A 23,226-nucleotide genomic window follows, 5' to 3' on the forward strand; every position below is an offset into this window, starting at 1 on the left:
GACTGCTGTGTTGTTCCTGTGATTCCTACCCACTGTAAAGGATACCCTGTGCCTCCTACAGTATTATACTGACAAACATGGGACATTCCATAAGATGACAATGGCCCAGGAAATGAGGGGAGTGGAAGTCCTTGTGGCAAAGAAGTTGGGACTGTTCCACGGATTTGGGAAAGAGAAGAAATCCATGTTGGTGTGTAGCCCATAGTAGATGGAGTAGTCTAACAAAAAGAAACATAGAAACAAAAGATCAGTTTATTTTGTATGTGCGTTTAGCAATCTATATCCATTCCTATACTTCAGATGTTTTTGTCAATCTATATTCATTTCTACTTTTGTTTTTGCTCTGTGTGTGTGTGTGTGTGTGTGCGAGAGAGAGAGAGAGAGAGAGAGAGAGAGAGAGAGAGAGAGAGAGAGAGAGAGAGAGAGAGCGCACTGGTCCTGGGATTTAAATTCAGGGATGCTGATTCTGATCTTTTATGCTCAAGCCTGGCACTCTACCACTTGAACTACAACTTCACTTCTGGCATTTTGGTGGTTAATTGGAGATAAGAGTCTCACAGATGTTCCTGCTAGGGCTTCCTCTGAAACCTGATCATCAGATCTAAGCCTCTTAAGTAGACAGAAATACAGGTGTGAGTCACTGGCATCTGGCTCATTCTTATACTTTTGGCTTACTACTCCCATTAGTGCAACAAGTGGCTACCATGTGGGGAGCACCAACCTGTATGTTAAGATAATTACATACTTTGTGTCAGTTCATCCTTCTAACTATTCTGCCTTGTAGCATATAAATATGCATTTCAATAGTAACATGCAAGGACATGGGTGAAGTTAGCTCTCTACACTAAGGTATAATTGAGTAAATGTCACATTATAAAAATAGTTGCCATATACAGGCATCTACGATGTCACACCTGTCACGATACAGCTTTATAGATATTAGCTCATTTAATCCTCAGTAATTCTGCTAGGCAGGCATTATGCTTGTTTGAAAGACATGAAAACTGAGGAAAAGGACAGGAAATCACATGATTAGTAAATGACTAGCTGACATCGGAACCCCAGTCTGTCAAAAGACCTTTGGCATATTTTTTTTGCCAGTCCTGGAGCTTGAACTCAGGGCCTAAGCACTGTCCTTGGCTTCTTTTTGCTCAAAACTAGCACTCTACCACTTGAGCCACTGCATTACTTCTGGCTTTTATTGTTTATGTGGTACCGAGGAATCGAACCCAGGGCTTCATGCATGCTAGGCAAGCACTCTACCACTAAGCCACATTCCCATTATTCATCTATTCACTATTCACTATCCACTATTCACTATTCCCACATATTCACTATTTTCTCCTCACCCTCCCTCCAAACATTCTCCTTTAATACAGCAACCAATCACCATCTGACTAGTCAACAAAAGCCTCCATTTGCATAGTATGTTAGAGGATCTCTCCATGGCAGAAAAAAATACAATTCTGTCTTGAAATTTTCCTCAAAATGTTCAAAATCTTACAATGGGGTTATTATTCAGGTATTAGTTGGTGCCAGGAAGAAAAGAAATCAAGACCTCAAGAAGATATATTGTTTACTACTTTGAGAAATTTATGACTTAAATATTGTTATTCGGTATTAATTTTTTATGCTAGTCATGGGGCTTAAACTCAGGGCCTTGGTGCTGTTCCTGAGCAGTTTTGCTCAAGGTTAGTGCTCTACCAATTGAGCCACAGCTCCACTTCTGGCTTTTGGTAGTACTTGAAGATAAGAACCTCATGGACTTTCATGCCAGGGCTGGATTTGAACTGTTATCTTCAGATCTCAGCCTTCTGAGGAGCTAAGATTATAGAAGGAAGCCACTGGTACTTAGCTGATAAGTGTATTTTCTTGAGACAAAGTTTTACTGTGAAATCCTATTATGTAACCTAGGCTGGCCTCAAATTCAAGATAATACTGCCTCAGTGTCCTAAATGCTAGAACTAGCTGTGTATTCCAACATGACCAGGTTAAAGTAGAGTGGAGTTTTTTTTTTTTCAGTGCAGGGAATGGAACTCTTACACTACACCAGACAAGTGTTCTACCACTGCCCTATATTCTCAGCCCCATAAATGTATTTTCAAACTTTCCTTTCTAAATTATACACTCATTCAAAGGGAAGAAAGACACAAGTTGAGAAGTTGTAACCATGTGTCTTAGAAAGTCTAAAGTATTTATTAATTGGTCTCTTCCTGAAAGTATGCTTACTATACTCTATAGTATAATTTGCTCAACAACTTCATGACATAATACAGATACACTTAGATGTATATCTTCCAATTATGAGAGTTCAGGTTCTAGACCTGATTCACATTTTAACAGGTTTACTTATTTTGAATTTTGAAAACTTAAGCACAAAATGTATGAGGCAAGCTGGGTGCTGGTGGTTCATGGCTGTAATCCTAGCTATAATCCTCAGGCTGTAATCCTCAGGAGGCTGAGATCTGAGGATTGTGGTTCAAAGTCAGCCCAGGAAGGAAAGTCCATGAGATTCTTATCACCAATAAACCACTCAGAAAAACAAAAAAACAGAAGTGGTTCTGTGGCTAGCCTTGAGCCCTGAGCTCAGGGACAGTGTTGAAACCAAGAGTTCAAGCACTAGGACTGGCAAAACAAACAAATGGTATGAGGTAAAATAAAACCCATTATTTCTCTATGGATAAGAACTTATCTAATGTATATATTTTACCTAAATTATATTGTTCTAGATGCTGTTATATAAACCTGCCATTTTCCCATTCCAGAATGTATTCTGGACATCTTTCTGTATTTCATTTTGCATGTAAACTTGAATAAGGCCATATGTTATAATTGAACATCTCCCTAAGAAAATCAATAATTCTTGGTGCATGATATTTAAAATTTTCTTTTGAGGCTGGGAATGTGGCCTAGCAGTAGAGTGCTTGCCTAGCACCTCAGCACCACATAAACAGACAAAGCCGGAAGTGGTGCTATGGCTCAAGAGGTAGAGTGCTAGCCTTGAGCAAAAAGAAGCCAGGGACAGTGCTCAGGGCCTGAGACTAAGCCCCAGGACTGGAAAAAAAATTATTTTGATACTAAACAAAGATAGTTAAGATAACTTATTGACTTTAAGAATACTGATATGAGATGAGTGCTGGTGGCTCCTCTAGCTATTCAAGAAGGCTGAGATCTGAGGATCACAGTTTGAAGCCAACACAGGTAGAAAAATCCACAGGACTCTCTCTCATCTCCAACTAACCTCCAAAAATCTGGAAATGGAGCTGTGACTCAAGTGGTAGAATACTACCCTTTAGCACAAAAACTCTTGAGTTTAAGCCCCAAGATCAGCACAAAAAAATACTTATATGTAACACAGGATAGCTTTTCCTCAAAACCCCCACTCTTCCCATATGACTACATTAATCCTCATTCCATAGGCTTCTCCTTCCATATTTGTTTATTTTGAAGATACAATAGTTTAAAACAAGAGCCAGAAAATATGGCTTGTCATCTCTTTTCACAAATTATGTTTTAATGGTTCAAAGCCACCCTATTTGATTACATGTTGTCTAAGGCTGCTTTGGAATTACAAACAAGTTAATAAGTTCTTGCCATGTGGCTTATAATGTCTAAAATATTTATTAACTGGTGCCTACCTGAAAGTTCATTGGCTTTGTCTAAAAGATAATTTGCTCAAGGACTTCATAAATCTAGACAAACATCAAAATCTTGATGTTATCAAGTCACATCACATTCTCATGACCACTGGCCTAAAAAAATAAATTTTTATGGCTTTAGTTTTTATCAACAGGTTTGGGGATAAACAACTTACTTCACATCCCTTGTTCCAGTTTTCTGTTTCTAGTTTTTGTTGACTCTGCTTAAGTTGGTTTAAACTTGGCTTAATAGGAAAATTTCCTACTGTTTCCTTTGTCCAGTCATCCACCAGTTTATGTAAGTCATCTGTGAACATTCCTTTTTTACTAGCTGGAGATTGCTGGCATGATGCAGTATTACCCTCCGTACAGAGTAAATCTGAAAAAAAAAATAAACAGGGAAACTGTGAAAAAATAATTGTAATTATTAGATAACACGTTAGAATCATGCAGCTGGGCTGGGAATATGGCCTAGTGGTAGAGTGTTTGCATCGTATACATGAAGCCCTGGGTTCGATTCCCCAGCACCACATATATAGAAAACGGCCAGTAGTGGCGCTGTGGCTCAAGTGGTAGAGTGCTAGCCTTGAGCAAAAAGAAGCCAGGGACAGTGCTCAGGCCCTGAGTCCAAGCCCCAGGACTGGCAAAAAAAAAAAAAGAAGAAGAACCATGCAGTTAATAGAATCACACACAGGGCACAGATAAAGGCAATCACATATTCTAGTTTCCCTGGGACAGTCTCCATTTAAAGCTACTGTTGAGTCATTTGCCAGTAGCTTACACCTGTATTCCTAGCTACTCAGGTTTGTGGTTTGAAGCCATCAGAGCATGAAAATCTATGAGACCCTTATCTCCAATTAACCACCAAAAAGCTAGAAATGGTGCCGTGGCTCAAGTGGTAGATGCCAGCCTTGAATGTAAAAACTAAGCAACAGTATGAGGCTCTGAATTCGAGACCCAGTACTAACACACACACACACACACACACACACACACACACACACACACACACACACACACACACACACACACACACACACACGGTATTGTCTTGGATAGATTGCTAACCAGAGCCCTTTCAGTCCTCAAAGTTTCTTGGACATTGAGCAAGAAAGACCTGATTCATATTTTAACAAATTATCTTCAGTATAATTCAAGTATGCAGAAACACAAAATCATGAAAAATTAATATAAACTTTAATCTTTTCATAAGCTTCTTCAAGTAGATACTTAAAAATTTTTTAAGAGTAAGACTAGGGATATACCTCAGTGATATAGCATTTGCCTAGCTTGAGGCTAGGGCTTTGATCCACAACACCACAAAAAAGAGAGAAAAAGAATCATGGAATGTTAAACATGGGAAGGACTGGGCTGGGGTTATTACCTCAAGGGGTAAAGCACTTGACTACAAAGTATCAGGCTCTTTGTTCAAGCCTCAGGATTTCCAAAACAAAATACAACAAAGGAAACTGAGGAAGAAGAGAATCTTAGAATTATATTCAAAGCTATTTTACTTTATAATGAAGAAAACAGGTCCAAAAAAAGTAAATTGTGTTCAAGATAGTGCAAGCAATTTCCATCAGAAATAGCCATGAAATGCTAATGATTTTTATGTTTCTAAACACTATAATTACTTTTTACATTGTACTCTTATTTCTGATTTATGATTAAAATTTAGAAAGACTTGGGTGAAGTAATATAAGCCTTTGATCACAGCACTTGGGAGGCTGAGGCAAGAGGATTAAAAGGGTAAATAGCAAGCCTACCTCAAAAATATCCCCCAAAATTGGTCTAGTGGAATGGCTCAAGTGGTAAAGTGCCTGCCTACCAAGTATAAGGTGCTTGAGTTTAAACTCAAGTACCACCCACACAACAAAACTACTCCCAAAATGCCCAATTTAAAGATGAATAAAATGAATGTTTATCTGGAATAGTGGAAATGACAACACAGATGCCTCAGTATAGGATATCCTAAAGCATAAGATGTCCAAACAAATGAAATCAGTTTTACTGATGGCTCAATCAATATCAATTATCCTAATGTGGACATTGCACTAGTCTTTATAACTTAGTACTATTGTTTGTGCTTACAAAATCATTTTCATAGAAGAGATTCATAGGGTTCCAATTCCTCTGACATATAAGCCAAGAACTTAAACAGTGGTCTAAAATTAGTTCTAGGAAGTACAGTTGTGAAAATTAATCACAATAACATTTCCAAGGATTTAATTAAATAAGCATATAATTACGTGGTCCTCTTTTTGTAATCATAAGAAATACAGAAAGTAAAAAATACAAGAAGTCTGTATATCAACAATATTCAAAGTAATGTGTGTGCTCTTTGAAACTTGTAACAGGGGTTTGATACAGACATACACAACAACATGCCATTTTTATAGACAGGGAGATTAGGAATGAGAAGGTAAACACACAGGGTTACATAAAGGAACTAGAGTCTAGGCATCCTGACTGTTACTGTTAACTTACTGACAATATTCCCATTGTACTATGGCCAGCCCATGTAATAATCTGGAAAATGGATGAGGAAATTGCTAAATAAGGAAGAAGACAATAAGTGCAATGATGGCTTTAATAGAGGCGGTGACTCACTAAGAAACCTTAACTACCGAAAGCTTAAAAAGATTAAAGATTAAATGCAAATGTATTAGTGAAAATTGATTAACAAATTTAATGAATCTGGAACCTCCATATGTATGGATGTTTTCTAATAATGTTTACTAATTTGACACACCATTATGTGCCAAAATGGTATACCAATCTTGTGGAATTCCTAATTTTTGGAGGCTTAAAATCTTGAGGCTCTTTGCTTACCCAGAACCAGTGGCTCATGGATGTAATCTTAGCTACTTGAGGCTGAGATCTAAATATCATGGTTCAAAGTTAGCCCATGCAGGAAACTCTGTGAGACTCTTATCTCCAATATACCAGCAAAAAGCCAGAAGTGGTTCAAGTGGTAGAGAGCTAGCCTTGAGCAAAAAAGCTCACACAGTGCCCAGGCCCTGACTTCAAGGACCAGGACTGGGGGCTGGGGATATGGCCTAGTGGTAGAGTGCTTGCCTCGTCTACATGAAGCCTTGGGTTCAATTCCCCAGCACCACATATACAGAAAAGGGCCAGAAGTGGCGCTGTGGCTCAAGTGGCAGAGTGGTAGCCTTGAGCAAAAAGAAGCCAGGGACAGTGCTCAAGCCCCAGGACTGGCCAAAAAAAAAAAAAAAAAGGAAGGACCAGGACTGATGTATGTGTGTGTGTGCACATCCCGTCTCCCCACAGAAATCTTGAGGAACATTAGCCTTGAATGAAAAAGCTGAGGGACAGCACCCAGGCCTGGGTTGAAGTCTTTAGTCCAGGCCCCAGTACTGGTGTAACACACACACACACACACACACACACACGGGAAAGAGGCAACGAGAGAGAGCACATGTAAGTCATTTTATAATAAAAGTATCCATTTTTTCTTGTTATCCCTCAGCACACATCTACCTCTCTGGCAACTTCAAGGAAAGAAGAAATTGCACAGCAAAGTTGAAGAAAACTTCAGAACGGAAGATTGGATTCTTAGCTTGGAATAATGGCATCGGGTAGGATTAAGAAGAGAGCTACAGGGGCTGGGAATATGGCCTAGTGGCAGGAGTGCTTGCCTCATATACATGAAGCTCTGGGTTTGATTCCCCAGTACCACATATATAGAAAATGGCCAGAGGTGGTGCCGTGGCTTAAGTGGCAGAATGCTAGCCTTGAGCAAAAATGAAGCCAGGGACAGTGCTCAGGCTCTGAGTCCAAGGCCCAGGACTAGCAAAAAAAAAAAAAAAGAAGAGAGCTACAAACAAATTTATGTTAGTCCCTGCAGTTTTGTCCATCTAGAGTATCTTAGGGATATTTTGAACCGTGATCCTCCTAAGTTAGCCTCCAGAGTAGCTAGGATCATAAGAACCTGCATAACTTTTATTTTTATTTTTTAAATTATCTTACATTAGCTTTACAGGGAGGGGGAATTTCATTGTTACCTTTCCACAAATTTATAATATATTCTAATCAATCTGACCCCCATCACCTTCCTCATCTCTTGCCTTCCAGTGACAATTTCAACAGGTTTGATTGTTCTGTTATCATAGTTGCAAATAATCTATTTCCACGAGATTCAATTTTCTTCATTCTTATTAGCCCAGCCTCTTCCTACTAGTACCCCCAACAAAGTGTATTTATCTATAACAGTCTATCATCCCCTTCTTTGTTTTGCCAGTCCTGGGGCTTGAACTCTGGGCCTGGGCCCTGTCCCTACCTTCTTCTTGCTCAAGGCTAGCACTCTACCACTTGAGCCACAGCACAACTTCTGGCTTTTTCTGTTTGTGTGGTACTGAGGAAATGAACTCAGGGCTTCATGCATGCAAGGCAAGCACTCTACCACTAGGCTATATTCCCAGCCCATACCACCATCCTCTTTTTGATCAACAGCTTTTACTGAGGTTCTTTATCTGTTATCATATATGTTTGCAATGTATTGCAAAGTTATCCACCCTCCATTGTATTTCCTGAAGTATATTTTTTGTGGGATCCAGAACCTACAGAAAACTAGCAGAGTAAACGTCTTTCTGGATTAATTTAACCTGGTTTAATTCAATGTTAGGCCAAACTTGGGCTGAATATTAAACAATGGACATATAGGGGGAACTCCTCGAAATTAGGAAATAAAATAAATTAGACAAGGAAGCAATGGACCATAGATTATAGGATGGACAGGCTACACATATTTAGTCCACCATAAAATTTGAACTCAATACACTGAAAAAATATTTGAGGATTCTGAATAGTAGCAAGTTGATGAAAATAAAAGCATTATTAAAAATGACAGCATCATTTTCCTGTTTACTCCATGGGTAATATAGACATGAGCATTGGCATATTCGATAAGAGACACCATCAGAGCTGGGCACTGGTGGCTCATGCCTGTAATCCTACCTACTCAGGAGGGTAAGATCTGAGGATTGCAGCTTGAAGCCACACCAAGCAAGAAAGTCCAGAGACTCTTATCTCAATTAATTAACTACCAAAAAAAGCCAGAAGTGGAGCTGTGGCTCAAGTGGTAGAGTGCTAGCCTCGAGCAAAAAAAGCCCAGGGATAGCACTCAGGCCTTGATTTCCAGACCCAGGACCAGTACACAGACACAAAAAAGCCCCAGTACCCACACAAAAGAAAAAAAAAAGAACAATGAAATGATGTCATTTGCAGAAAAATGTATGAAGTTGGAGAACATATGTTGACTTAGATAAATTAAACTGAAAAAGCCAAATATTATATTTTTTCTCTCATATGTAGAATCCAAACATAAAAGACATATACATGCTCATGGGCATGCACATCCATGTATATATCTATATTCATTTATGTAGAACATAGATTTTAATTATGATTCTAACATAGATTATCACTATGGGACTATACAGGAGGCTGAGGAACAGAGTAGTGAAAAAAAAAACATGAATGTGGGTAGAGATGGGAGGGGATAGGAGAGAATGAGGGAACAGATGACTCTATGCAAAAGGAAATGTACTTATTACCTGACATATGTAAAGGTAACCCTGTTGTGTATCTCTTCTAAAACAACAATAAAGTAAATTAGAAAAAAAGGAAAATGGAGGGGGAAATAAATGAAAGAAAATACAACTGTGTATGAAGATGGCATTAAGAACTTCAATGAAGCTGGATTCTGGTGGCTCACACCTTTAATCATAGCTACTCAAGAAGCTGAGATCTGAGGATCACAGGTCGTGGCCAACCAGGGCAGAAAAGTCTATGAGACTCTTATCTTCAATAAACTACTCATAAAAAGCCACAACTTATGCTATGGCCCAAGTGGTAGAGCACTAGCCTTGAACACAAAGAGGCTCAAGGACAGTGCCCAGGCCCTGAGTTCAAGCCTCAGGACAAGAACACACACAAAAAAGCTTAGGAATGAGCTATAGTTTTGCATGTGTGTACTCCTTGCATGTGTCGAACACCAGCCTCAGGTACACAGCCAAACTCTGTTTCAAAATATAACTAAATAAAATAAAATTTATGAAACTCAACTCCAGTGGCACCTCCCAAAAAGTTTAGGAGATATCTATTTCACAAAACAGATGGAATGGAACAGATTCTCCCGAAGCATAAACTACCAAAACTCATCAACATGAAATATATAACCTAAATAACAACTATTCAAGAATTTTAATTTGTAAGTTACAAATCTTCCCAAAGGAAACCTCTGAGCTCAAATGATTTCATTGGAAAAATGTCTGAGAAATTTAAAAAATAAATAACACCAATTCAACATAGAGTCTTTTAGAAAGTAGAAATTCAGATTCACTTCTAAAAATGCAGAGTAAGGGCCAGGAACTGGTGGCTCACACCTGTAATCCTAGCTACTCAGGAGGCTGAGATCTGATGATTGAGGTTCAAAGCCAGCCTGGGTAAGCTACCAAAAACATGGAGCTGTGGCTCAAGTAGTAGAGTGCTAATCATGATTTTAAAAAACCCCAAAAACAAAACCCAAGGAGAGCACGCAGGCTGTTCCAGCCCCAGGAAAGGCAAACAAGAATGCAGGTTAACTTGCTTATCTTCTACAGAAATCCAAATATGGGCAAAACAATGAAAATATCACAAAGCCAAAAAACAAAATAAAATTCATCTGTAAATGAGAAATAACTAGTGCCTGTCATACTTAAACATGAGGCAATTCCCATTTTCTATTTTTTACTGGCTATGTTTTATGGTAGCCTAAAAGCTAGCAGCAGTGCAGACAATGGAGAGATCAGACCTGTTGTGAGTGCCCTTAAGTGTACCATCCCTCAAAACACAGTCAGTATTTCACAGCAACTCAGAAAAAAAGTCTATTTCCAACAGTGTGGGACATTCAGGGCTTCACTCAGCTGGCAGTGGGGGAACATGGTGAGTTGAGTTGGGATAGACAAGAGCCTAGGCTGGAATTTAAAGGGAATTCTGGAAGACTTCTATCAGCCTAGGAGACCTAGGAATCTTCTGACATATTCCTGGGAATAGAACTCTGGCATGACAAGAAAGAAAGAAGAGAATGTATAAAACATCACCTTATAATAGCATACAGAAAAATAAATGGGGCTTGGCATCCATGCAATCTTAGCTATTAAGAAGGCTGAAATCTGAGGATTGTGGTGTGAAGCCAGCCTGGGAAGGCAAGTCCATGGGATTCTTATCTCCAATTAACCACCAAAAAGCAGAGTGGAGCTGTGGTTCAAGTGGTACAGCATACAAAAAGCTCAGGGACAGTAACCAGACCCCGAGTTCAAACCCCAGAACCAGCAATCAATGAATTAAAATAAATAAATAAATAAATAGATGATTGTGGTAAACATCTTGAAGTTCTAAGGTATGCAAAGTCATAAAGATTCCCCAATAAAAAGACATTCAAGCCAGGCTCCAGAGACTTATACTTGTAATCCTACCTACTGAGGAGTTTGAGAATCACGGTTCAAAGCCAGTCTGGATAGAAAAATCTGTGAGATTTATCTCCAACTAATTACCAAAACTCCACAAGTGTACATGTGGCTCAGGTTTTAGAGTACAGCCTTGAGAGGAAAGGCCAAGAAATAGTTCAAGGCTCTAAGTTCAAGCCCTAGTATCAGCACAACATACACCCACACCCACCCACACCCACACCCACCCACCCCCCACACACACACTATTCTAGGGAAGGCATTTAATGAAATCTTTTTGTTTTTGTCTGTTGTGGAGCTTGAACTCAGCGCCTGGGCACTGTCCCTAAGCTCTTTTGCTCAAGGCTAGTGCTCTGCCACTTGAGCTACTGTGCCACTTCCAGTTCTGTGGCTGTTAATTGTAGATAAGAGTCTCACAGAAGTTGCTGCCTGGTTGGCTTTGAGCTGCAATCCTCAGATCTTAGCCTCCTGAATAGCTAGATTACAGGTGTGAGCCATCTGCACCAGTCTTTAATGAAATCTTTTGATCAATCATTAACTAGTCTAGTTGTGAAGTTTAGGAAATCAGGCTTAAAACTGAAAAAAAAAAAGATCGGAAAATCTAGCATGAAATTCCATTGTCATACATTAGAAAGAACACAAACTTTGTCCAGGAAAATCAATAAATAACAAGAAAAATTTCAACCATTAGGATTTAGAAATAACCAGCTACAATAGCAAAATTGTCACATCACCATATTGAGTTTGTTTACTTTTTCTTTATTTTAGGGATTTAATAAAATGGAAAGAAAATCTGAATAAACCCCTTAGCTTAATCATTTTTTTAGTTGACTTTAAAACTTAGGGAGGTCACACAGCTGACAGATATATTCATTGGTCCCCCACTAGCTTTGCTGTAGAAGATACCTCTGAAGTATGAATTATGAAGATTAACCATTGCCTTGGTTATCTGTCAGGTGCCTGGTGTTCATTTTTGCTGAAAGCATTGACTCTTCATTTGGGCCTACAAAAGTGTCCGGTATTGAACTAAAACACAGTGGAACAAGTTTGGCTTCTTGGCTTTGATATTTTATCTGTCTCCTTTGTTACCTTCACCTTTGGGTCTGATTTCTGCGCAACACTAAATATGGCTGTGTTAGTCATTTAAGGAATGTTTGCTCTAAACTTACCTCTCCTAAGAGAGGTATCTCCAATATGCACTAAGATGTTTTCATGATACAAACAGGCTTGTGCTTTTGTGTGTACCAACCACCAAGTTTCACAATGTACCCACTGCTGACCATTGAAGAGGTGCCGAAAAATCTCCAGCCATCAATCTGTTCCTAATGTGATCTCTCCATCCCCCTTTGACTAAGGACAAAAGGATTTTAAACTTGTGCTTAGTTGGCCCTTCCTTCCTTCCTTCCTTCCTTCCTTCCTTCCTTCCTTCCTTCCTTCCTTCCTTCCTTCCTTCCTTCCTTCCTTCCTTCCTTCCCTCCCTCCCTCCCTCCCTCCCTCCCTTCCCCTCTCTCCCTTCCTTCCTTCCTTTTTTTGCTGGTCCCGGGCTTGAACTCCAAGCTGAGGTGCTGTCCTTGGGCTGTTTTTTGCTCAAGGCTAGCATTCTACCACTTGAGCCACAGCGCCACCTCTGGCCTTTTCTATGTATGTGGTGCTGAGGAATTGAACCCAGGGCTTCATGTATACAAGGCAAACACTCTTGCCACTAGGCCATATTCCCAGCCCCACTCTGCCTTTTCTTTTCTTTTCGTTTATTTTTTTCTTTTTTGATTAATTGGAGATAATTGTCTCATGGACTTTCCTGCCTGGGCTGACTTGGAATTGCAACCCTCAGATCTCAGCCTCCCGAGTAGCTAGAATTACCCGTGTGAACCACCAGTGCCTGTCAAAAATGGCTTTTCTTTTGCCATCTTCCTGTTATGCTGACATTTTGAATAAATCATTTTTCCCTGCCACAACAGCTTTTCTGTAATCCTTTCAAGAGGCAAGTTAATAGAATTGGATTCAGTAACAACATTAAAAATCAAAATGCGAAGTTTGATAGGAAAGAGATTTCAAAAGGGGAAAGAGGGTAATTCATGGGAACATGCAGAAGAAACATGTATTTTTAGTACTCATTCTGATAACTAGTTTAATGACTGGAATTGCTATGAAGGACACATCAAAACTTGAATTTCCATTGAATCATTTTTGGAAGATTTGATGATTTCTATGTTTATCCAGAATAGAAAACTGGGTTCTGGTGACTCATACCTGCAATCCTAGCTACTTGGGAGGTTGAGAGCTGAGGATGGAGGTTGGAAGGCAGTCTGGGAAGGAAAGTCTAGGAGACTCTTGTCTCCAGTTAACCACCAAAAATCTAGAACTGGAGCTGTGGCTCAAGTTTAGACTGTTGGCCTTGAGCAAAAATGTTGAGACAAACACCTATGTCTTGAGTCCAAGCCCTACTACCAACACAAACATGTCCGCTCCCACACAAAGAATGGAACATATTCTTTATTAATTCACATAATTTTCTAGACTCCTGAAAAGTTTTGAGCCAACATAGTTTTTTAAAAAATTTCTTTTCAAAAATAGTTTTGCCCTTTCATGTTTTGAGGAGTCTTTTAGCATAATAAAAACCATTTAAATTTTAGATAAATATTAGATTAATTGATAATTAATAGATCATTATTAAGCAGGATAAAAATGTAATGCAGGGGTGGGAATGTAGCTTAGTTACGGTAGAATGCTTATGAAGCCCTGGGTTCGATTCCTCAGCAACATATATAGAAAAGGCAGAAGTGGAGCTGTGGCTCAAATGGTAGAGTGCTAGTCTTGAGCAAGAAGAAGCCAGGGGCAGTGCTCAGGCCCTGAGTTCAAGCTCCAGGACTGGCAAAAAAATATATAAGGCATATAACAACAACAGTACAAAGAGAAAGTGAGAGGGAACTTAGAGAAACCTTTTTTTCTATTCTTGAGTTCTTAATTATTTGACTACTGTTGCTTTAACTAATTAGTAAAGCCTTACCAGCTGAAAACAACCTACAAATATATTATATTACAAGTCTGTCAGTTACAAGTCCAACATGGGTCTTACTGGCATAACAACCAATGTAGTGACAGGCAAGAGTATAACTTTTACTGGGGGGTCCAGGAATATCTTTTCTTTAAGCTTGGTAGCTTCTAGGCTGCCTGCTTTTTTTTTCATTTTAAAGACATACACCACTGACATTTTTTCCATCATCATAACTTTTCTCTGAATTTCTCCTTTGCCGCCTTCTCCTTTTTTGTGTATATGGTTCTGTGGATTTAACCAAGGTGTCTCATGTATGCTAGGAAAGCACACTATGGCACAGTCAAATTCCTACCCTCTTTCTCTTTTACTTTTCTTTTGGTGCTTGTCCCGAGGCTTGAACTTGTGTGCTAGGGCACACTGTCCCTGAGCTTTTTTGCTCAAGGTTAGTGCTCTACCACTTGAGCCATAGTTCCATTTTTGGCTTTTTTGGCACTTAACCTGGTAAGAGTCTCATGGACTTTCCTGCTAGGGCTAGCTTCAAACCATGACCCTCAGATCTCCCACTTTTAAGGATCAGGTCATTACACTGGATCCAAGGTTATCTTTCTCAATTAAAGTCAGTTGGTGAGCTATTTAAATTCTACCTGCACTCTTAATTCTCCTTTTTGATATAACTGTTCTAGATATCTGCACATAGACCTCTTTAAGGAGCCATTATTTTGCCCACTACAAGTTCTATTGAGATTTCACATATGTCTTAGAGTGTACCCTCAGCCTAACCTGACTGAACATGCAATCAAAGAGGCTTGATCTGACTTCTTAATTAACTAAGTATATACTGACCCTTCTCTTTTCTCCAGTAACATATGGATAGCCAGTACTGGGGTTTGAACTCAGGGCCTTACACTTATTTGGCTTGCTTGATCAATTAGTGCTCTACGAGTTGGGCCATGCCTCTAACCCAGCTTTTTGCTGGTTATTTTGGAAATAAAGACTCATAGATTTTTAGGCCCAGGCTGACTTCAAACTGCAATCTTCCAAATGTCAGCCTCATGAAAATCTAAGATTATAGGAATAAGACACCCTCACCCAGCTACTAATATGCTTATAGATAATACTAATTATCTCTCGTTTCAGATAGCACATGAGAATATCTGATGTGTGTGTGTGTGGCACTGGGGATCAAAACAGTAATTTTATGCATGCAAAATAAGCATTCTGCCACTGAGCCTCACCTCAATATTTTAGATTATCTTTGTTTCCAACATACTCTCAATGTTAGAACAGCAATTCTCACTGACTGGTAAGATTTCCAAAACACTTCTCATAAATTATATTGGGCTTCTTGTTTACCAAATGAAAAGATAAAACAAATTCAGCTGTCCTCAAAAATTAATCAGTTATCTTCGTTCTTATTTCATAAAAGAACATTTATCATCAAAAGGATAGACAAAAGCATTTTAGAACAACATGCACTTCTCTACATCACTTTAGTCTAATAAAAAATTATATTACCACTGAATTTCTACTTTTGCTAATCTTTGCACAATGTATTTTTAGACAGAGTCTGTAACGTAGGCTAGGCTGGCCTTGAATTTGTGATCCCCCACCTCCAGGTCCCCAATGATGAGTTCGGAGGCATGTTTCTGGCTCTGACAGACTTTTAAAAAATTACTTTTATGATTGATTTACCTTTTGCAACTGTGCTACTCTCCATATGTGTCAAAGACTGGGGACGGCTGCGAAGTTTACTTTTGAAAGATCTTGGTCGACGTGGTGATGTAGGTGTCAAAGGAATCTCTGAAGACTGGGCTTTACTATCTTTAATGGATCGCAGGCGTTCATAGAGCTCCTGCAGCTCTTTATTCTGCTGTGTTTGCAGATTTACCACTTCCTGAATATGTCTGAATGAAAAATTATACAGAAAACATTTCAATGACCATGATCTCATAAAGGTGAATCCAGAAACTATGGTCGTACAAGACAGTTTAACAAGAAATTGAGACTAAAAAAGTGAAATATAGACTATCTTCTCAATTTTAGGCTATCTTCTAAGCATGACATTAAACAAAGCAGTCATAAGGAAAAATATGAACACATTAACAAGAACAAATCTCTAAAATTTCAATATAGTGATATAGACAACTAAATAAAATATAAAACAAAATAGTCTAAAATATCAACTTTGTCTTTATGATCAGAAAGCAAATATTTTGAAGATATTATAATGAGTTAAAGAAGTTAAAGTGTAGCTCAAGTGTAGAGTGCCAGCCTCGAGTAAAAAAGCCAAGCCAAAGCAGCTCTGAGTTCAGCCTGGATCCATTGTGTGAGCTTATGACTTTGTGTGTGTAAACACACATGCAAAGGGTTAATATTCAGAATATTCAAATAGGTCATAAAATTCAGTAAGAAATTAAGAAACAGCATCAAAAATGGGCAAAGAGCTGAGCACTAGTGGCTCAGGCCTATAATCCAGTACAAGGAGACTGAGATCTGAGAATCACAATTCAATGCCAGTCTGGTGGAAAGGCTGTGAGACTTTTTTTTTCTGGTCTTGGGACTTGACTTGCCTGTTTTTGTGGGTTTTCTTTTTGTCAATCATGGGACTTGAACTAAGGGCTTGGGTGCTGTCCCTAAGTTCTTTTTGCTCAAGACTAGGACTCTACCACTTGTGTGAGAGCACCAGGCCCTGAGGTCAAATCCCAAATTCAATGTGTGCATGACACACACACACACACACACACACACACACACACACACACACACACACGGCAAAGAATCTGAAAGGTAATTCCAAAGAAGAGAAAATGCAAAATTTAAATAGCAATAAATATGAGGTGATGCATAATCTCAAAATTAAGCAGATAAGTAAAATTAAATTAAAGAAGCTTGAAGGAAGAGTTCAATATATAGTCCGGACCGGCACCACATTTGGCAATCCTTTGCCTCCTGTTTCCCAAATGGCTGGTACATGCCACCATACCCAATTAATAAAATTAATCAAATAAATTCAACTGATTAGCATAAAATTAAAAGCCTGGTAACATCCATTCAAGAATTATTAAAATGTGGGGAAACAAGCCCCCTTGTATATTTGTTTGGAGTATAAAATGGTATAGTTACAATGTGTTATTACAATGTTAACCATCAGTTCAACTCAGCAATTCCACTTGTATCTACCCTACAGAAGTACTCATATAAAGCTGTAAAACTAAAATATATTTAATTTAGTTTTGTCCATAAAAGCAAAGTATGGCTGGGCACAGGTAGCTCATGCCTGTAATCCTAGCTTCTCTGGGGGTTGAGATCCAAGGATCACAGTTCAAAGCTAGCCTGGGCAGGTAAGTCCATGAGATCTTTATCTCCAATTAATGTGAAGTGGCACTGTGGCTCAAACTGGTAGAGTGCTAGCCTTGAGCAAAAGAGCTCACAGACAGCTCTCAGGCCCTCAGTTCAAGCCCTATAACTAGCTAACAAAAACAAACAAACAACAACAACAACAACAAAAAGCAAATTATGGGGAAAATTGAAATGTCTATGGCGGAGAGATTAAATTCTGAAATAGCATGCAGACATTGTTATTAAAAAGGCAGATTTATCTGAATTTCTATAGACAACAATGTTTAAAAAAAGAGTTAGGAACTGGAGGCTATGGTTCAATCAGTAGAGCACCAGTTGTAAATTAAAAAAAACTGTAAAATAACAGGTATATGATGATCCTGCTTTTGTAAAACACAAAAACTACATCTGTTACCATTTGACACCAAGATATTTACCAAATGGTTCCTAGTAATTGCCTCTAAGAAGTAAGATGGTATTGGTTTTTCTCGGTTGTTTGAATATTTTTTTTTTTTTTTTTTGCCAGTCCTGGGCCTTGGACTCAGGGCCGGAGCACTGTCCCTGGCTTCTTGCTCAAGGCTAGCACTCTGCCACTTGAGCCACAGCGCCACTTCTGGCCATTTTCCGTATATGTGGTGCTGGGGAATCGAACCCAGGGCTTCATGTATACGAGGCAAGCGCTCTTGCCACTAGGCCATATCCCTAGCCCCTTGAATATTTTTCCATGTATCAATTTTGGTGCAACTCCCACCAACCAGAGTTTATTCAAGATAATTTAAGTCTCAAAAATTCAGCTCATTATTGTGGGTCTCTAGGATTCTAGACCTTGAAAACACCATCTTGGGGTCTACAAGTATCTATTAAAAGAATATTGAAGCTAGGAGCTGGTGGCTCACATACATAATCCTAACTACTTAGGAGGCTGAGATCTGTGAACCAAGGTTCCAAGCCAGTCTAGGAAGGAAATTACATGAGACTATGATCTCCCATTAACCACCAAAATGCTGGAAGTGGAGGTGTGACTCAAGTATTATAGTGCTAGCCCTGAGCATAAAAGTTAAGGGACAGCGTCTAGGCTCTGAGTTCAAATCCTAGTGTTGGAGGGAAATGAGGGAGGACATAACAAATTGTAAAAGAAATGTACCTACTGCCTTACGTATGAAACTGTAACCCCTCTGTACATCACTTTGACAATAATTATTCAGAAAAAAATAAATGCAGACTTGATTAAGGAAAAAAAAGAAAAAAGAAAAGTCTCACAAAAAATCCTAGTGTTATCACAAAAGAACAGGGATTTTTTTTTTTTTTTTGCAGTATTGGGGTTTGTACTCAGGGCCTTCCACTGTCTAGGCAAGTTCTCTACTACATGAGTTATGCCTTCAGCCCTTTTCACTTTATTTTTCAAATAGGATCTTATATGTATGTCCAAGATGGGTTGGATCATGGTCCTATTTATGTTCCTCATACAGTTGGGATGACAAGCATATGCCACCATGAACAGAATTTTATCAGCTAGGATGAAGATTCAGCAATGTTTTTGACCAAGCTGGCCTTGAACCACAATCCTCCTAATGTCTGCCTACAGAGTAGCTAGATCATAGCATAAGCCACCACACTTGGGAAGAGTATATATTTTTGGTGATGGTCTTAGGGCATGAACTCAGGGCCTGAGTGCTCTCCTTGAGCTTTTTTTGCTCAAGGCTAGCACTCTAGCACTTGAGCCACTGAGCTACTTCTGGCTTTTTCTGTTTATGTGGTACTGAGGAATTCAACCCAGGGCTTCATGCATGCTAGGCAAGCACTCTACCACTAAGCAACATTCCCAGCCTCCTGAGCTATTTTACTCAAGGCTGACTCTCAACTATTTGAGCCACACAGCTCCTTCCTACCTTTTTGGTGATTAATTGGCTTTGAACTGAGATCCTCAGATCTCAGCTTCCGGAGTAGTTGAGCTACTGATGCCTGGTGAATAGAATATTGTTTTAATTGTCATTATAAAGGTGATGTACAGAAGAGTTATAGTTACATAAGCCAAGTAATGAGTATATTTCCTTTTAGACAATGTTACCCCTTCCCTCCCAATAGAATATTCTTTTTTTTTTTTTTTTTGCCAGTCTTGGGCCTTGGACTCAGGGCCTGAGCACTGTCCCTGGCTTCCTTTTTGCTCAAGGCTAGCACTCTGCCACTTGAGCCACAGCGCCACTTCTGGCCGTTTTCTGTATATGTGGTGCTGGGGAATCGAACCCAGGGCCTCATGTATATGAGGCAAGCTCTCTCGCCACTAGGCCATATCCCCAGCCCCCCAATAGAATATTCTTAAAGACCCCTCCAGGTCTTGGTTTCTATGAAGTTATGAGAGAGACTGCAGGCCTCAAAAATCAGAATCAGGTGCTCTACTCATTACTAAGGACTACAAAAGATAACAGCCTTTTGAGACTGGTTTAAAGTATTTATTAAATTCTAACACTGAGGCAGGACAATCACAAGTTTGAGGCCCATCTGGGCTACGTGATAAGACTGTGTCGCAAAAAATATTGAAAAACACCAATGTTTATATACTGCATAGTACTTAGGATATATGTGTGTATACAGAACAATATCAAAAGAACGTGCTGAGCTGGGAGCTGGTTGTTCATGCCGGGCACCTGTGGCTCACACCCGTAATCCTAGCTACTGAGGAGACTGAGATATGAAGATCATGGTTTGAAGCCAGCCCAGGCAGGAAAAGTTTGTGAGACTCTTATCTCCAATTAACCACTAAAAAACCAGAAGTGGAGCTGTGACTCATGTGGTAGAGTTCTAGCCTTAAGGAAAAAAAACAAAAACCTCATAAACAGTGCCTTAGACTCTGAGTTCAAGCCTTAAGACTGGCACAAAAAAATAACTAAACACAAAACACCATTCTGCATGACAAAACGTATTGCTAAAGTAATATAAAATGTAGTATTCAGGGCTGGGAATATGGCTTAGTGATAAAGTGCTTGCCTGGTATACATGAAGCCCTGGGTTTGATTCCTCAGCACCACATATATAGAAAAAGCCAGAAGTGGCACCGTAGCTCAAGTGGTAGAGTACTAGCCTTGAGCAAAAAGAAGCCAGGAACAGTACTCAGGCCATGAGTTCAAGCCCCAGGACTGGCAAAAAAAAAATGTAGTACTCAAGGGAAACACTATAGAACTGCAAAATAGAACAATGGGGCTCTGGAGCCTGCTAGCTTGATCCTATCATTTCCCTTGATTGATATATTTCACTGTCTCTTTCTTAGATAAAAGAAGTCTACAGTATAAGTTACTATTTATAAGGGAAAAAATAACATATGCATGTATTTGTTTGTAATAAATAGACTTATTGTGAATATACTAGAAACGGTATTAGTTGCTTCTATTAGAATAACTGTGGCACAGGGTTAGTGGCAGGAAGGAGGCTAAACTCCTAATCCTTTTGTATCTTTTGAATTTGAGCCATGTTAATAGGATTATAGAGAATTCATCAACTTAACACCAAGTTCTTAAAAATTTGACTAAATACAAAATACCTCTTTGCATGACAAAACATATTACTACAGTATCCTTAGGCAAAGTTAATATGCTTCACCAGCAAAAACATTGACTTGCTCAGATCAACATTTGCTTTCTTTTTTAACTAAATAGTACTCTCAATTAAAAAAACAAAAATTTACCTGGGTGCTAGTGGATAGCCTGGCTCCTGTGCCTCATGACTGTGATCCCAGCTACTCAGGAGGCTGAGATCTGAGGATAGCGGTTTGAAAGCAAGAAAGTCTGGGAGAGTCTTATCTCTATCAAAAAAGTCAGAAGCGTAGCTGTGGCTAAAGTGGCAGAGTGCTAGCCTTAGCAAAAAAGCTCTGGGATTGCACCCAGGCCCTGAGTTCAAGCCCAAGTGTACACACACACACACACACACACACACACACACACACACACACACACACACAGTGTTGATGATCTTATTCACCACATAATAAGCTTGATGTTTGGAGAGTTTTACCTTTTCCTAAAGAAGATGAACCACTATGTGACTATCTAAATTGGATGTTTACTTATTAAACTGCATAACAAGGGCTGAGGATATGGCCTAGTGGCAAGAGTGCCTGCTTCATATACATGAGGCCCTGGGTTCAATTCCCCAGCACCACATATACAGAAAATGGCCAGAAGTGGCGCTGTGGCTCAAGTGGCGGAGTGCTGGCCTTGAGCAAAAAGGAAGCCAGGGACAGTGCTCAGGCCCTGAGTCCAAGCCCCAGGACTGGCCAAAATAAAAAAAAAATAATAAAATAAACTGCATAACAAGTATAGTTGTAAAATCTTAATCTGAAGGTTCTGAAGGACTAGGATTGAAAAATTTAGTAAACAGAGTAAATAATCAACTGTAATTTGCCTTCAAACTATGAAAATATTGTATAAGGATTTTGATATGCACAGATGTAAGAAATAAGCATTCTGGGTGGTTTTCAATCATTAGAAACTGTTTTATTTAATAAAATATCAGCTATCAAGCAAGTATTATGTTCTATTATAAGATCAGATTTGTGACAGAAGAGAAAGAGTTCTTACTTTTCTCGTAATTTTTGAAGCTCCACTTTCAAGTCCTCATCCTCAATTTCTGACTCATCATCACTGCTCATTGGGGAGGATGGAGAATAGAATAGGGAACTCTGTGTTTGAGCATAAGTTTGGTCTTCATGGAGTGGTAAACACTGACCACTCTCTGAACTGGTTTTTGCCACTGATTTTCCATTACCACCAAGACTGGATAAAAGTTCACTATTAGAATGACACTGTTTCCCAGTAGTCAGAACCTCTTTTTCTATATGAAAAAGTTCAGATTCAGACTGTAGGCTGCTTCCTGTGGCTAATGTTTCTTGCAGTTCCTTTGCAGGCGTCTTTGTAGATACATTGGTCTCACAAGCTGTGCTGAAAGATAACAAGCTGTCACCTTGCTTGGGAACTCCTTTATCTTTAAAAGTTTCATGAAGTGTTCGTAACCTCTGAGAAGAAAGTAAAGTTTGAGGATTGTGCATAGCAGGTTCCACTTCTACTAAATGAGCCTTTGCAGCTTTAGTAAAGACTAGAGCTTCTTCACTAGATTGGCTTGTCATTTCCTTTAATGCTGATCTGTGCTCCATTCCAAAAGATGTCACTTTTACTGGTTGCTGCTGAGGAACTGTAATCACCTGGGATATAAAAAGGTAAAAAGTGGCTCTACCTAACCAAACGGCAAACCTCATGAAGAAATTCAACACCAATACACAGCATAGACAAGTAGATGTTAGGTTGTGCTGATACTATCAAAACTTAGATTCAGTCCTTAAATGGACCTTTTAGATGAAAAGAGCTGGCACCATACAACTCAAATAAAATCCCATAATTAAAATGGTGTCAAATAAAATCCCATAATTCAAGTTGTAGAGCTTATAAAATACATGAAATAAAATTGATTAAAAGGATGACCCAACCACCCACTAAAAAAATGATGATTCATTTCAGTGCTCTCGTGAAGTCACTGAAATCCTCATATTCTGTAGACTCATCTTTACTGACAAACTCTAAAGATGAGGGGATATGTGGCAAAGTAAACAAATATGAAAAGATCTATAGTTATTATCTCCAGATCAATCTACAAAGGATATTATTTTATTTTTTTTAACAGTGCCAGGCATGGAACTCAGAGCCTCATGGGTAATAGTCAAGTGCTCTCCCACTGAGTTACATGCCCAGCTTTGATGTTTCTTTTTTTAATAAGACCCTTATAGATAAGGATTCAACCA

At 39.0% G+C, this 23,226-nt stretch overlaps 1 protein-coding gene across 1 annotated transcript in view; it reads right to left on the minus strand.

The window, feature by feature from the left end:
- Positions 1 to 23,226, minus strand: part of Wnk3 (WNK lysine deficient protein kinase 3) — a 135,275-nt gene that overhangs the window by 5,797 nt on the left and 106,252 nt on the right. Inside the window, exons 20-23 of the mRNA XM_048336374.1 lie at positions 22,013 to 22,632; positions 15,795 to 16,006; positions 3,815 to 4,017; positions 1 to 218 (exon numbers count right to left, since the gene is read on the minus strand). Of these exons, the coding sequence (XP_048192331.1) occupies positions 1 to 218; positions 3,815 to 4,017; positions 15,795 to 16,006; positions 22,013 to 22,632 (1,253 nt within the window). The remainder of the gene's footprint in view (positions 219 to 3,814; positions 4,018 to 15,794; positions 16,007 to 22,012; positions 22,633 to 23,226) is intronic.

The sequence above is a fragment of the Perognathus longimembris genome, chromosome 28 (assembly GCF_023159225.1).
Source record: "Perognathus longimembris pacificus isolate PPM17 chromosome 28, ASM2315922v1, whole genome shotgun sequence".
NCBI lineage: Eukaryota > Metazoa > Chordata > Mammalia > Rodentia > Heteromyidae > Perognathus > Perognathus longimembris.